A 13,442-nucleotide genomic window follows, 5' to 3' on the forward strand; every position below is an offset into this window, starting at 1 on the left:
TATGTGCATTTTTTTGCACATAATGCTATTGCACACTCAATAGACTAGACTGTGAACATAACTTTCATATACACTGGGAAACCAAAGAAATTGTGTGACTTGCTTTATTTTGATATTAACTTTATTGCGGTGATCTGGAATGAAACCTACAATATCTTCGAGGTCTGCCTGTAGGTCTCATCTATGTTTTTCTTAGTTGTGAGGAGAAGGATCAAGACACAAATTTTAAATTATCAAAAAAAAAAAGAGTAAGACATTCTGGAATTTATAAAAAGAACATTAAGCCTCTCATCTTTCAAAATCTTGCTATTTGCCCTCTACTGTGTGGTGGTGATGGTTTAATTTCTTCCCTCACTCCTTTCACAGCTGGGAATGGTCTCCTTATCGAAGGAGAAAAAGGATGTCTCTTGAGACACTCAGTTCCCACCATTTAAAGACACTGCTTATCTTCCCTGTTCTCTTTAGCTTCTCTTGTTCAACGTATTTCTTGGCCTCTCTGGGATCTTAGACGATTGTACATATTTTTTTAATTGCAGGAAAAATCCTCCCCTATAGTTTTAATTCAATAAAGTCTTTAAAAGACTTCGTTGAAATTTGAAATTTGCATAGGCATAGAGAGAAGGAGAGGTAAGAAAGCAGAAAAGCAATTTAAAGCACAGAAACTGGAATAAGCAGGAGCCCAGGACAGAGAGACAGAAACCATGTTTCCTTGACCCTAGTTTACCTGGTCAAAAAGTGAAGAGTTGGCCGGGCACAGTGGCTCATGCTTGTAATCCCAGGACTTTGGGAGGCCGAGGCAGGCGGATCACCTGAGGTCGGCAATTCGAGACCAGCCTGACCAACATGGAGAAACCCTGTCTCTACTAAAAATACAAAAAAATTAGCTGGGTGTGGTGGCAAATGCCTGTAATCCCAGCTACTCGGGAGGCTGAGGCAGGAGGCGGAAGTTGCAGTGAGCCGAGATGGCGCCATTGCACTCCAGCCTGGGCAACAAGATGAAACTCCATCTCAAAAAAAAAGAAAAGAAAAAAGAAAGGTGAAGAGTTGGTTCATTAGGCATCAGAAATGTTTCTTCCATGCCAATAAATTAACTTTAATTGAACGTATCTTTCAAATACAATTTGGTATAGTGTCTTCACAACCAGAGTAAAAAGAAAACAAAGAGAAGTTAAAATAATTTTATAGACTATGAGAAGAAAAAGAAGGATAGTATAAGATTGGCCATAAGAAGCAAAAGGAATTACCTTTCACGCAGCAATATGTTTCCTGCCTTTTGTGGCCTATAAATATAACTAGTTATGACATGTTGGGAGTAATAGAATGTTTTCAGTTCCAGGTTTTCTCACTGGCCTCTGAAATGTAAATATCTGCCAGTCAGTCATCAACTTTTTACAGTTCACCATGCTCTGTGTGGTTCTAGGTTTGTAATAATGGATTTCCTTTGCAGATATATCAGGTGACATCAGCACCAGATCTTGGGCTCACAGAGAGCCACGTGAAGAGTTCGGCAGGCTTTTCCTTGCAAAAGAGCAGGTACAAAACATAGGTTCATTTGACGCAGTTGTCAGTCTCATTTTCCCAAAAATGTGGTTGTCTGTGGTATCAATGCTAGTTGGATCCATAGGCTGAATAAAAATCCTTTTCGGTGCTGAAACTCTGCCTGCCATGGGATATCTCTCCCACTGACCTCCCCAGTACCTTCAGATAACAAAGATCGAGCTAGTTTGTACTGTTTCTTTGGATGACAGCATGAATTCTTCTATTGAAATAAATTTGTTTAGTGCATTATTTGCAGACATCTCAGTTGGCCTTTGGGAAATGAAGTAAAAAAAAAAAAAGAAAGAAAAAACAGGTACATTTTGATGTGTCACTGAAGAGTTGAGGGAATAGGAGCAGGAAGAGAACCATCCAGGATGTGAGAGAACTTGGAGTTCTGGGAACAGCCAGGCAGCTGCTTGGTGCTGGTATTACTTTTGTCATTTTTGGTTGCTATAGTCACCCTCGGAAGTGGGTACTGATATTTTCATTTTCCCGGGTAATGAAACAAAGTCTGTGTAGATGATAAATGGCAGATCCCAGATTAAATTTAGGTCAAGATCTTAATCACTGTGCCATGCAGCAGCATTTACTGCAGGAAGAAAGTGAATTTTAGTCATCTATTGTTTCCCAAAAGGAAAGGTGTGCACAAAACTGGCAGAGAAAGCTCAGTCATCTCCCTGACTCAGAAAATCTTGCTTAATCGTATTTTACACACGTAATCATGTATCTTGTACTTTTAGAGGATTGTTCTAATAAGTGTTTCTGCTTTCCACCACTTTTTACTGCCTTAATCATGATGTGGTGTTTTCTTTGTTTACATTTTGGTAGAAGATTGATTAAACCAGCAAACTAGCTCTAATTGTGTACTTACAAATATTCTTTAATCTTCCCAAGTGTTTACATTTTCTCTTCCTAATTTGATTACAAGCATTTCAAAAAGCAGAACTACACATCCAATTCATACTGAGTTCTCCAAAAAGTGTTTAATAAATGCTTGGAAGCAAAATGGGCTAATGGAAACTTTATGAACTTCAGGCTTAAGAGAGAATCCACTTGGTTCTGCCTCTTAGAGAATGTATATGACAATGATATAAGTTTACTATTACTGATCATAAATAACCTCAAGATACAGTAGAAACTGTGGTCTTATTTTTAAAAAGGATAGTCAATGCAAAGTTCAAAATTTGACAGATTCAAATACACACCAGTGTTAAATGCTAGTTTAACACACACCACACACACACACACACACACACACACACAAGTATGGTATTTTAAGATTCACTGTCCATATGATAGCCATACTATTCAAGATAGTGATATTAGAATTTAAGCCAGTAAAAGTTTAGCTCTTTTGAAATAGGTAAGAATCTTATCAGCATATAAGAAGGATTTATGACTGTGGGATAACATATTCAAAGTGCTGAAAGAAAGAAAAGAAACTGTGAATCAGATACTTGATATCCAGCTTACCTACTATTCAAATGTGAAATTGGAAAAACTTAATTTTCAGGTAAATGGAAACTGAAATAATAATTTATTGCCAATAGATCTGCTATAAAACAAAACAAAAACTTAAAGGACATTATTTCATCTGAAGGTAAATGAGACTAGACAGTATTTCACTTCTTTAGGGAGAAACAAAGAACACCAGGCATTGTAAAAATATAAGCAAATAAAATAAATGATGCATATATTTTCTTTGTTTTCTTAATTTTGTTGATATAATATGGCTTTTTAAAGCAAAACATATAACATTATATTGATGGTTTTTATAATGTACATAGTTGAGATATGTAACAAAATGTGGTGCAAGGGTGGGAATAAATTGAAATATACTATTGCAGAGGTTTTTTATTATGCAAGAAGAAAGTCAGTATCAACTCTATATGGATTAACATAAATTTAATATGTGTTGTAACTCCCAGAGCAACCACTAAAATGCATGCGAAGAAAAGCTGCTAGAAAGCCAATAGAATAATTAAAATTGAATGCCAGTAAAAGGCAAGATAGGAAAAAAACAAGGCAATAGTAATAACTACAATATCTGAAAAAAGAGACACAAATATTAAATGATACAATCCTATCAATAACTACATTAAATGTAAATGAACTTAACATTCGATCAGAAGATAAAGCCTCATACTTGATATAAAAGCAAGAACTAAGTATATGCTGTGTACAAGAGATACATTTGAACTACAAAGACACAAATAGACTAAAGGTAAACACATGGAAAAAGATATACCATGAACAAGACAGCCAGGAGAAAGCTGCAGTAACTAAGTTAATATTAAAAATAGACTTCAAGATAAGGAGGGACACTACAAATGATAAAAGGGTCTGTGCATTAGAAAGATATAACAATTTTAAATGTATATTTGCCTAATAACATCGTGAAAATATGTGAAACAAAATCTATGACAGAAAAATAAGGATAAGCAGATAAATCCACAAACGTGGAGACTTTAACACACTTTCTAAATAGCTGACAGAATAATCAGATCTAAAAAGAAACATAGAAAGTCTAATGACACTGTCAATGACTTTATCCCAATTGACATTTGCAGAACACTAAAACAACAACAGCGAAACACACATTTTAAAAAGTGAATCTATATAGATACGCATAGTTAACACCCAGTATTTGCACTCTGAGATGCCTAGTGATGTCTATTTACATACAAATTAAATAATGCAAACAATGGTGAGAGGAGGGAATTGTCAGCAAAGAGTATGAGAGAACTTTTGTTGCAAATGGCAAAGTTGTATACCACAATTGAGGCATTGGATTATATATATATATAAATTATATATATGTATATATATACACACACACAGACACAATTTGATGAGTTTTGGCAAATGCATGTATTTGTTAAATGCATATATTTGTCAGAAATATATATATATCTGTGTTTTTGTCAAAAATGCTCAAATTACACATTTAAAATTGCTGACTTTTATTGTATATATATTACACTATAATAAAAATACTCATCCCCTAAAATCCAATGATGAACTCTTCTGAATGTTAAAAATGGAAGGAATAAATGGCTACAATTTGTTTCTACAAAAATATCATCACCTTTTATTTAGCACATAATGCATACATACATAGCTTCCATTTTCAATAATTGCTTTATAGATATTTTTAACGATACTGAGTAGCCATTACTCTTTTCTCTCAATGTACTTTGCCATCAATAAGAATAGTCATTCTTATTCTTAACAATTTTAAGAAGGTCGTATTGATTATAGAGTATTGCATTTTTACTTGATATTCACAAAAGGAGCCATGGGCTATAATCTAGTGGTTCTCAAATTTAGCATGCATCAGCATTACCTGGAGGGCTTGTTAAATACAGATTGCTGGGTCCCATCTCCAGAGTTACTAATTCAGTAATTCTGTGTGAACCTCTGGATTTTGCATTTTTAGCAAGTTCCCACATATGGCGATGATATTGGCACATGAACTATATTTTGAGAACCAATATTACGAAGACTATGGAGAATAAATGTGATCATTGGTTTTTCATGTGCGTTCAAGAGAGCAATTTGAATCTATACGTGGGGGGCAGCACACAAAGCACAGATAAATTTTTTTTTTAGTCCAAGGATCTCCAGAGTCACTCACTTATTTGAGAGAGACTGTTAGCCAAAATATATTGTTGTTACATTAAGTATTTAATTATGTGCCTTTTCCAGGAATGACTCAACAAAGGAATAAACTTCTTTGCTCAAGAAATACATGCAATTATAATATTAATTTCAACATTTTTTCATAGTCTGGATGAAAACTCCACTAAGATAAAAACCATGTCTTCTTGTTTAGCTTAGTAATACAACTACAGTAAGCAATCCTAACTATCAATGGTGAATTACCATATATATTGATGCTCTTCAGTTTTTCTTACTTAGAATGTTGTTCTTTTTTCCCCTTATGAATTCAATGTTGTCTTTAAAATGAAGGTTAAATTCCTTTTCACTCATAAAAATATTCATTAGATAGCCTTAGTTCAAAATGGATCTTCTTAATTTTTGTAGACAGCACCTTTGTTGATAGCATGCCATGTAACATTTGATTATCGTTATCTTTTTGCTTTCTACCAAGTATGTGTAATTTCACTTCTGATTAAATTGTAAGCACATCAAGAAGCTTCTGGGTTTTCTATGTCCACTGCCTTCTGAATTAAGTTATGAATAAGTGCTTGAGTCAGCTTGAGGTAGTGGGAAAAACATGGGCTTTGGTATGAGACGTTGTTGAATGCTGGATGGGCTAATTACCAGTTGAGTGATCTTGGTTAAGTTACTTACCCTCTTTGAACACAGATTTGCATATCTAAAAATGAGAACGATTTAATTCCTGTGAAATCCACCCCAACTAGCAGCAATGGGGTACACTAAGGCTTGACAGGGTTGTAGGATTTACTCCAAGTGCATATCTAAAACATAAGACTTATATTTCTTGGGATTCCAAATCCCAGCATATTTCTGTATAACATAAAAGTTGAATTAGATAGGCAAACTTAAGCCCAAGCAAACAGAAATATGAGGATTCTTTTCTATGTTAACTGTCTGGTTTTATGGTTGTAAACATGAAGGAGTGCAGTACCAGGAAGTATGTGGAGTTGGTGTTCCATTATTATACTTGGTAAACAAGGATAATAATTAGGCTAATATCACAAACATTGGCCTAAATATTAGTTTAGCAGAAAATCCTACTATGATGGTCTTAAAGTCCAGTAATTATGCTTATATTAGGAGATACACCTAATGCTACATGACGAGTTAATGGGTGCAGCACACCAACATGGCACATGGACACATGTAACAAACCTGCACGTTGTGCACATGTACCCTAAAACTTAAAGTATAATAATAATAAAAAAAGAAAATATTTTTAATGGAATTTATAAGTAGGAGGCCACCGAGTTAAGAAAAAGACACATGAAATAGAAAACATACTTCAAAACTACATATATGAGATTTATTTCACATTTTCTACCTACTCAGTCATGTGACCTGTTGCTACATTTGTGAACTTTCTGAAACCAAGTGACAAATATCCACAAAAGATCATTTATAATGTAGACATCACTAAAGTCTAGATTTAAAAGTCCAATGAAAATGGCACACAGCTGGCTTACAGAAATAAAAAAGTACGGTATATCTGAAATAGTAAGGTTTTGGTTTTCCATTTATGCCTACATCATGGTGTTACCTGTGGGTAGGTTATCAACTACATTGATATCAGATACTATGGCCCATGACATTTAGTATTTTTAGCAATAAGAAACACACTTAAATCTATTTCAAAAATATGACATGTTAAATTCTTAGGAAAATATCAACTTTACAAAGTATCAAACACCCAGAAGAGTAAACATATGAATTTCTCAGTCTAGGTTAGAAAAAATGTGTTTTAGGATTTTTATTTTAAAATTTTAAACAAAATTTGTTTATCATATGTGGAAACTTATACGATCATATAAGGGTAAATTTATTTATTCGGTATTATATGGAACAATGGAACCAGGGTGGCCTGCAGAGATACAGAGGCTGTGAGAGGAGGTTGGCTTAGTCAAATGCCTCTGTCCACACTGACATGGCACTCACCCGGCACCCGCACCTCCTCCTCCCACCACACGAAGAACCATTTCTGTACTTATAATATATTTTCTAAAAATAGAACATTGATGCTATAAAAATAAATGTATTAAAAAAACACCACGTGTTTAAACAGGAACACAGAATTTGGGGTTTTAAGGCTCTTCCTGGGGGAGGAGCTTCCACTTCACCGAGGGATCAAAATCCTCCTCAAAATCGCCCAGCTCCTGCTCCTTGGAGAGCTCCAGGAAAACCTGAAAGGGAGGAAAGAAATAAAGAGAGAACAATGCCATACTGCCTCTGCAGCTCCAAGGGAATGCATTATACACATACACCATGGATGGTACGAATCACTAAAAATGACCCACCTGCTCCAGGGTAGACTGTGAGAGGCTGTACTCCTCTAGGTCAAAGCTCTGTTTAACTGCATAGGGATGAACATGTATTAGTTCATATATTTCATATCTAGAGGTCTCATAAATCAGCACATAGTACAAATGATATACTTTTTAAAAATCTTAAATAAATAGGTTAAGGTAATATTCATTCATGTCTTAAGCACATCATTCAGTTAAGAATACACCAATGCATTTACTTAGGTTTGGGAACAAAAGTGCTTGAATTACGCTTGTATGTTGTGCTTTTTGCTAACTGTATTTAAAGGAGAAAATGGTACTGAGTAAGCTTTCTTTCTTGCCTGTGGGCCAGTGGGTTTTGCACATTCAACACAGAAAGAGGTGGAAGGCAGACACATTTTGAAAAGGCTTGCATCAGAAGATTATAGAGAAGGATTTGTGAGCTTTTTTAGAAAGCAGGTATCTTCATGGACCTCTATCCAAAAACCATTGCAGCTTCCCTTGATTGGGTCAGAAACTGTTCTTATTGATCAGAATAGACTGGGAGAGGCAGTTAGAGCTGTAATAGGAGCTCAGCAGATTGGAAATACGCCACCAAAAGTTTCAGATCAGCACTGGGCTTAATGCCAACCTGGAGAGTGCTGTGAATGACCACATGGCCCAGAAAGTTGGAGTGCTCAGATACATCAGAGAATGAAAAGAAGATGCATTACTGTGACCACAGATGCTCTCAAGGAGAGAGTCAGACAATTCCTGATGCTCTAGGAAGTTAGACAATTCCTCTAGAACCAGAAGATCTGAATCTCTTCCTTAGAGCAGGGGATAAACAAGCAAAGATATATCACTGAGCAGTGACAATGAAAACAGTATAGCGAGGGAGTTCTGACTAGCACAGTTCAGAGTAGCAGACTTAATGAGCTAAAATTGCAAGGAAAACATGAACCTGTGATGACAGATGCACGGCAGTTAGTTTTAAAATGTGACAGATGCGAGGAGATTGTTTCAACGACCAGACAGGAGTCAGTTTCTTAATATACAGCCTAAGATAGTAAAATAATATGCCAGTCCATGGAAAATTTAATTTTAAATGTGTATGCATAGATGTTTCAAAAGAAAATTTTCTTAAATGTATATATAACTGAGTTTTGACAGGTTGTACCAACACATGTGCAAAAATACATGACAAAACCTCACAAAGCAAAAGTGAAAAAAATCACTCTCATTATCCCCTGGCACAGACACAGAGAATCTCTCTATCTCCTTGGTTTTGGTCTTCCTAAAATTCAATTTGAGACTCTAACTTTAAAATGTAATGCATTTTGTCACATTTCATTTTCGTCATAAAGATGATTATTTTATGATTTGAAATTATCTTCTTTCCAGGGTCTTACTTCAAAGTCATACTTCTTACCCTTCTCTAATTTGAAGAAAGCTTGGGCTAAAGGTTGCACATCTTCCACTGGCAACTTATAAACCATCAGAGAGGAGTACCTGAGAGAAAAGGAGATGAAAGAAGAGTGATACCCCCTGTGCCAGATGTGAACTGATGTCAATCATCTCTCTGGTCTTTTTTTTTTCTTTTAAAAAATGGTGTTAGGAACATTTAACATGAGATCTACCCTGTTAACAAATTTCGAAGTGAAAAATCCAGTACTGTTGACTATGAGTATGTAGAGTCCCCCAGTTTCCTTCACATTTTTCTGTGTTCTGACCAAAAATCAGAGGGTCTTGACTGCTCTGTGATCTGGCCAACAGAAGGTCTTTCCCAGCTGGTTTGAACCCAAGCTAGGGCTTTGAACATTCCCAGAAACAGATAAAGCTATTCGGACCCCGACCCTGTGCCAAATTCCTTAAACCTTCATAAAAACTCCATAACCTGACCCCTCACTGTAGACACGCCTAGGTAGAACACCCCTTTTCTCTCACTATTCATCTCGAAAATTGCTGCAGCCCACTCTGTAAGGAAGTTCCCCTGATAAATGATTTGGACTGATCACCGTGGATTTAGTTCTCTTTTTGGAATCCCAACCAGCCCCATCTTGGGACAGTTTGGGGAACTCTCTTGTGGAAACTCCACTGCCACTGCATTTGCGGTGATTCCAGCTGCGGGTTCAGTGGGACAAAAGAGAGTATAATGATGTACAGAAGATCTCTAGAGCTTATTCATCTTGCTTAACTAAAATTTTACACCTATGATGAGTAACTTCTCATATTCATCTCTCCCCAGCACCTAGTACTATTTGATTCTATGAATTTGACTATTTTAGATCTCTTATAAGTAGAATCATGCAGAGTCTGTCTTTATGTGACTGATTTAGTTCACTCAGCATAAAGTCCTCAAGGGTCATCTGTGCTGTCACATGTTGCAGAATTTCTTTTCAAGGTCAGATAGTATTTCATTACATGTACCTAACACATTTACTTTATCCATTTATCTCTCAGTGAACACTTAGATTGTTTATACATCTTGGCTATTAAGAATAGTGCTGCAATGAAAATGTGGGTGCAGGTATCTCTTTGAGATCCTGATTTCAGTTCTTTTGGATATATACCCAGAAATGCAATTGTTGGATGTAAGATAGTTCCGTTTTTGATATTTTGAGAATCTACCATATTATTTTCCATAGTGGCTGCACCATTTTGTGTTTCTACCAACAGTGTGCAAGCATTCCAATTTCTCCACCTCCTTAGCAACAGTTATTTGTAGGGGTGGAATAACCATCCATCTTAGTCCAGTTTTTTGTTGCTATGACACTATACCACAGACTGGGCAATTTGTAATAAAAAGAATTTATTTCTTATTATTCTGGAGGCTGGGAAGTTCCAGGTCGAGGGGATACATCTGGTAAGGGTCTTCTTGTTGTGTCATAACTTGGCAGATGGCATTACAGAGTGGGAGGGGCACTCGAGAGAGAGCCAAACTGGCTTTTATAACAGACCCACTTCCAAGATAACTAACTTACTCCCGAGATAACCCATCAATCCTTGAATAGATTAATCCACTCATGAGGGCAGAGCTTTAAATAATCTGAATAATTTCTAATAATCTCTTAAAGGTCCCACCTGGTCCTACCTTTTAATACCATCGAAATGGTTATTAAATTCCAACATGAGTTTTGGAGGGGACACTCAAACCATAGCACCATCCTAACAGATGTGAGGTGATATCTTATTGCGGTTTTGATTTGCATTTTCCTGATGACTAATGACATTTAACAGTTTTTCATACACATGTTCATTTGCATATCTTCTTTGGAGAAATGTCTATTCAAGTCCTTAGCCCATTCTTAATTGGGTTACTAGTTTTTTTTGCTACTGGAGTTTAGGAATTTCTATATACAGTCATGGACAACATAATGATGTCATAATCAATAATGGACTACATATATGACAGTGACCCCGTAAGCTGAAAATGGAGCTGAAAAATTCTATTGCTTAGAGATATCATAGCCATGATGACATTATAGCATAACATATTACTAATGTGTTTGTCGGGATGCTGGTGTAACCAAACTTACTGTGCTGCCAATCATAAAAATGTATGCAATTATCTATAGTACATAATACTTGATAATGATAAATGACTATGTTACTGGTTTATGTATATACTATACTATACCATACTATACTTTTTATCATTATTTCAGAGCATACTACTTCTACTTATAAAAAAAGTTAACTGTAAAAAAGCCTCAGGCAGGTCCCTCAGGAGGTGTTTCAGAAGAAGGCATTGCTATCACAGGAGATGACAGCTCCATGTGTGTCATTGCACCTGAAGACCTTCCAGTGGGACAAGATGTGGAAATGGAAGACAGTGATGTTGATAATGTTGACTCTGTGTAGGCCTCGGCTAATGTGTGTGTTTGTGTCTTAGTTTTTAATAAAAAATGTTAAGTAGAAAAAATAAACAAATGAATAATTTTAGAAATAGAAAATAGCTTATAGAATATGGATATGAAAAAAGAAATTATTTTTGTACAGCCATACAATGTGTTTGTATTTTAAGCTATGTGTTATTACAAAAAAGTCAAAAAGTTAAAAAAATTTTAGAAGTTTATAAAGTTACAGAACACTAAGGTTAATTTATTATTAAATAAATTTTGAAAGTAAATTTAGTGTAGCCTAAGTATATAGTGTTTATAAAGTCATGTACAGAAATGTCCCAGTCCTTCACATTCACTCACCACTGTCTCACTGACTCACCCAGAGCTACATCCAGTCTTGTAAGCTCCGTTCATGCTAAGTGCCCTATACAGGTGTATCATTTTTTATCTTTTATGCCTATTTTTACTCTATCTTTTGCTATGTTTAGATACACAAGTTCTTATTGTGTTACAATTGCCTACAGTATTCCCTGCAGTCACATGCTGTACAGGTCTGTAGCCTAGGAGCAATAGGATATACCATATAGCCTAGGTTTGCAGTAAGCTACACCATCTAGGTTTGTGTAAGTTCACTCTGTGATATTCACACAATGATGAAATTGCTTAACGACCCATTTCTCTGAAAGTATCCCTATTGTTCAGCAGTGCATGACTGTATTTTGGACATTAACCCTTTGTCATGTATATAATTTGCAAATAATCGTCCCATTCCATAGGTTGCCTTTCACTTTGTCAATTGTTTCTTTTGCTGTGTGGAAGCTTTCTAGTTTTATATCATCCTGCTTGTTTATTTTTGTTTTTATTGCCTATGCTTTTGTTGTCATATCCATGAACTCATTGCCAAGACCAATGTCATGAAGCTTTCCTCCTATGTTTTCTTCTAGGAGTTCAACAATTTCAGGTCTTATGTTTATGTCTTTCATCCATTTGGAGTTGATTTTTGTGTATGGCATAAGATGGGGTCCAGTTTCATTCTTCTGCATGTGGATATCCTGTTTTCCCAACATAATTGGTTGAAGAGATTATCCCCTCCCCATCATGTATTCTTGGCACTCTTTTTGAAGATCAGTTGGCCATATATTCAGGGATTTATTTCTGGGCTGTCTATTCTGTTCCTTTGACTATGTTGGTCTTTACACTAGTGCCATATTGTTTCGATTTGTGTAGCTTTGTATATGGGTTGTTACTTCTATAAATGAGAGTCAGTTTGGTGTAGGAAAAAAGGGTAGAGCGAATCAATAATAATCAAAAGGAAGCAGTTCACAAGGAGAACTGGGGGAAGGGGGTGTAATACTCAGACAGTTTAGTGTTGTTGGCCCCTTGGATAGAAGTGAGTAGGTGCTGTCCAGATGATATTTCAAGATTTGCCAAAGTCACCTTCCACCTTATTTTCTAACTGAATACTTGATCTTCAACTTCATCCTTCAACAAGGAATTTATACTGCATAGTTTCTTAAAGTTCCTCAAATAGGGTAGAAATCTAGATATATTTCCCACAAGTCACATATCTCTCCTTCTCCTGCATCCTACTCAAACTGCCTTCCTAATATAGGATAATGTAATTGAGCCTCTGGTGAGAAGAGCAGGAATTCAGCACCAAATAATGTAGGCAACAACATTTTTTAATATTTTGTTTCTCAGATAAATGTTTGTCTTTTCATCATTTGAAAATTAGGAAGATTTACACATTTCATTTCACAAGACATCATTACATAGAGTTATGGTGCAGTCATTCCCACCTATTTTGCTTATTCCCTGTGGCTTCATGATGTATTTCTATAAAGCCATGAGCTGGACATTGAATTATAGCATTGCTTTTCCATTTATATTACACTGTAGACATATATTTTCCCACATTGTTATTATGACTTATTTCTCCTTGTTATAATTTTTCTCACCTAACTCCTAAATTATCTATCATCTGCTATAAATTCTAGGTGTTAAAAATGGTCCTAAGGCTACTCTTTAATTTTTTTCTGTCTATGAAAATAAATACATCAGGATGGTGCTGTTACCAGAATTTACATAAAATTGGAAATGTTAATTGATTTGA

The 13,442-nt window shown here is 35.6% G+C and overlaps 1 protein-coding gene across 1 annotated transcript in view; it reads right to left on the minus strand.

The window, feature by feature from the left end:
* Window positions 1-7,239: 7,239 nt before the first annotated feature.
* Window positions 7,240-13,442, minus strand: part of LOC116483822 (ABC-type organic anion transporter ABCA8-like) — an 87,415-nt gene continuing 81,212 nt past the window's right edge. Inside the window, 4 exon segments of the mRNA XM_058428089.1 lie at window positions 7,240-7,403; window positions 7,518-7,573; window positions 8,917-8,996; window positions 9,503-9,608. Coding sequence (XP_058284072.1) covers window positions 7,305-7,403; window positions 7,518-7,573; window positions 8,917-8,996; window positions 9,503-9,608 — 341 coding nt within the window. The 3' untranslated portion in view covers window positions 7,240-7,304.

Source organism: Hylobates moloch, unplaced genomic scaffold (assembly GCF_009828535.3).
Source record: "Hylobates moloch isolate HMO894 unplaced genomic scaffold, HMol_V3 SCAFFOLD_15, whole genome shotgun sequence".
Lineage (NCBI taxonomy): Eukaryota > Metazoa > Chordata > Mammalia > Primates > Hylobatidae > Hylobates > Hylobates moloch.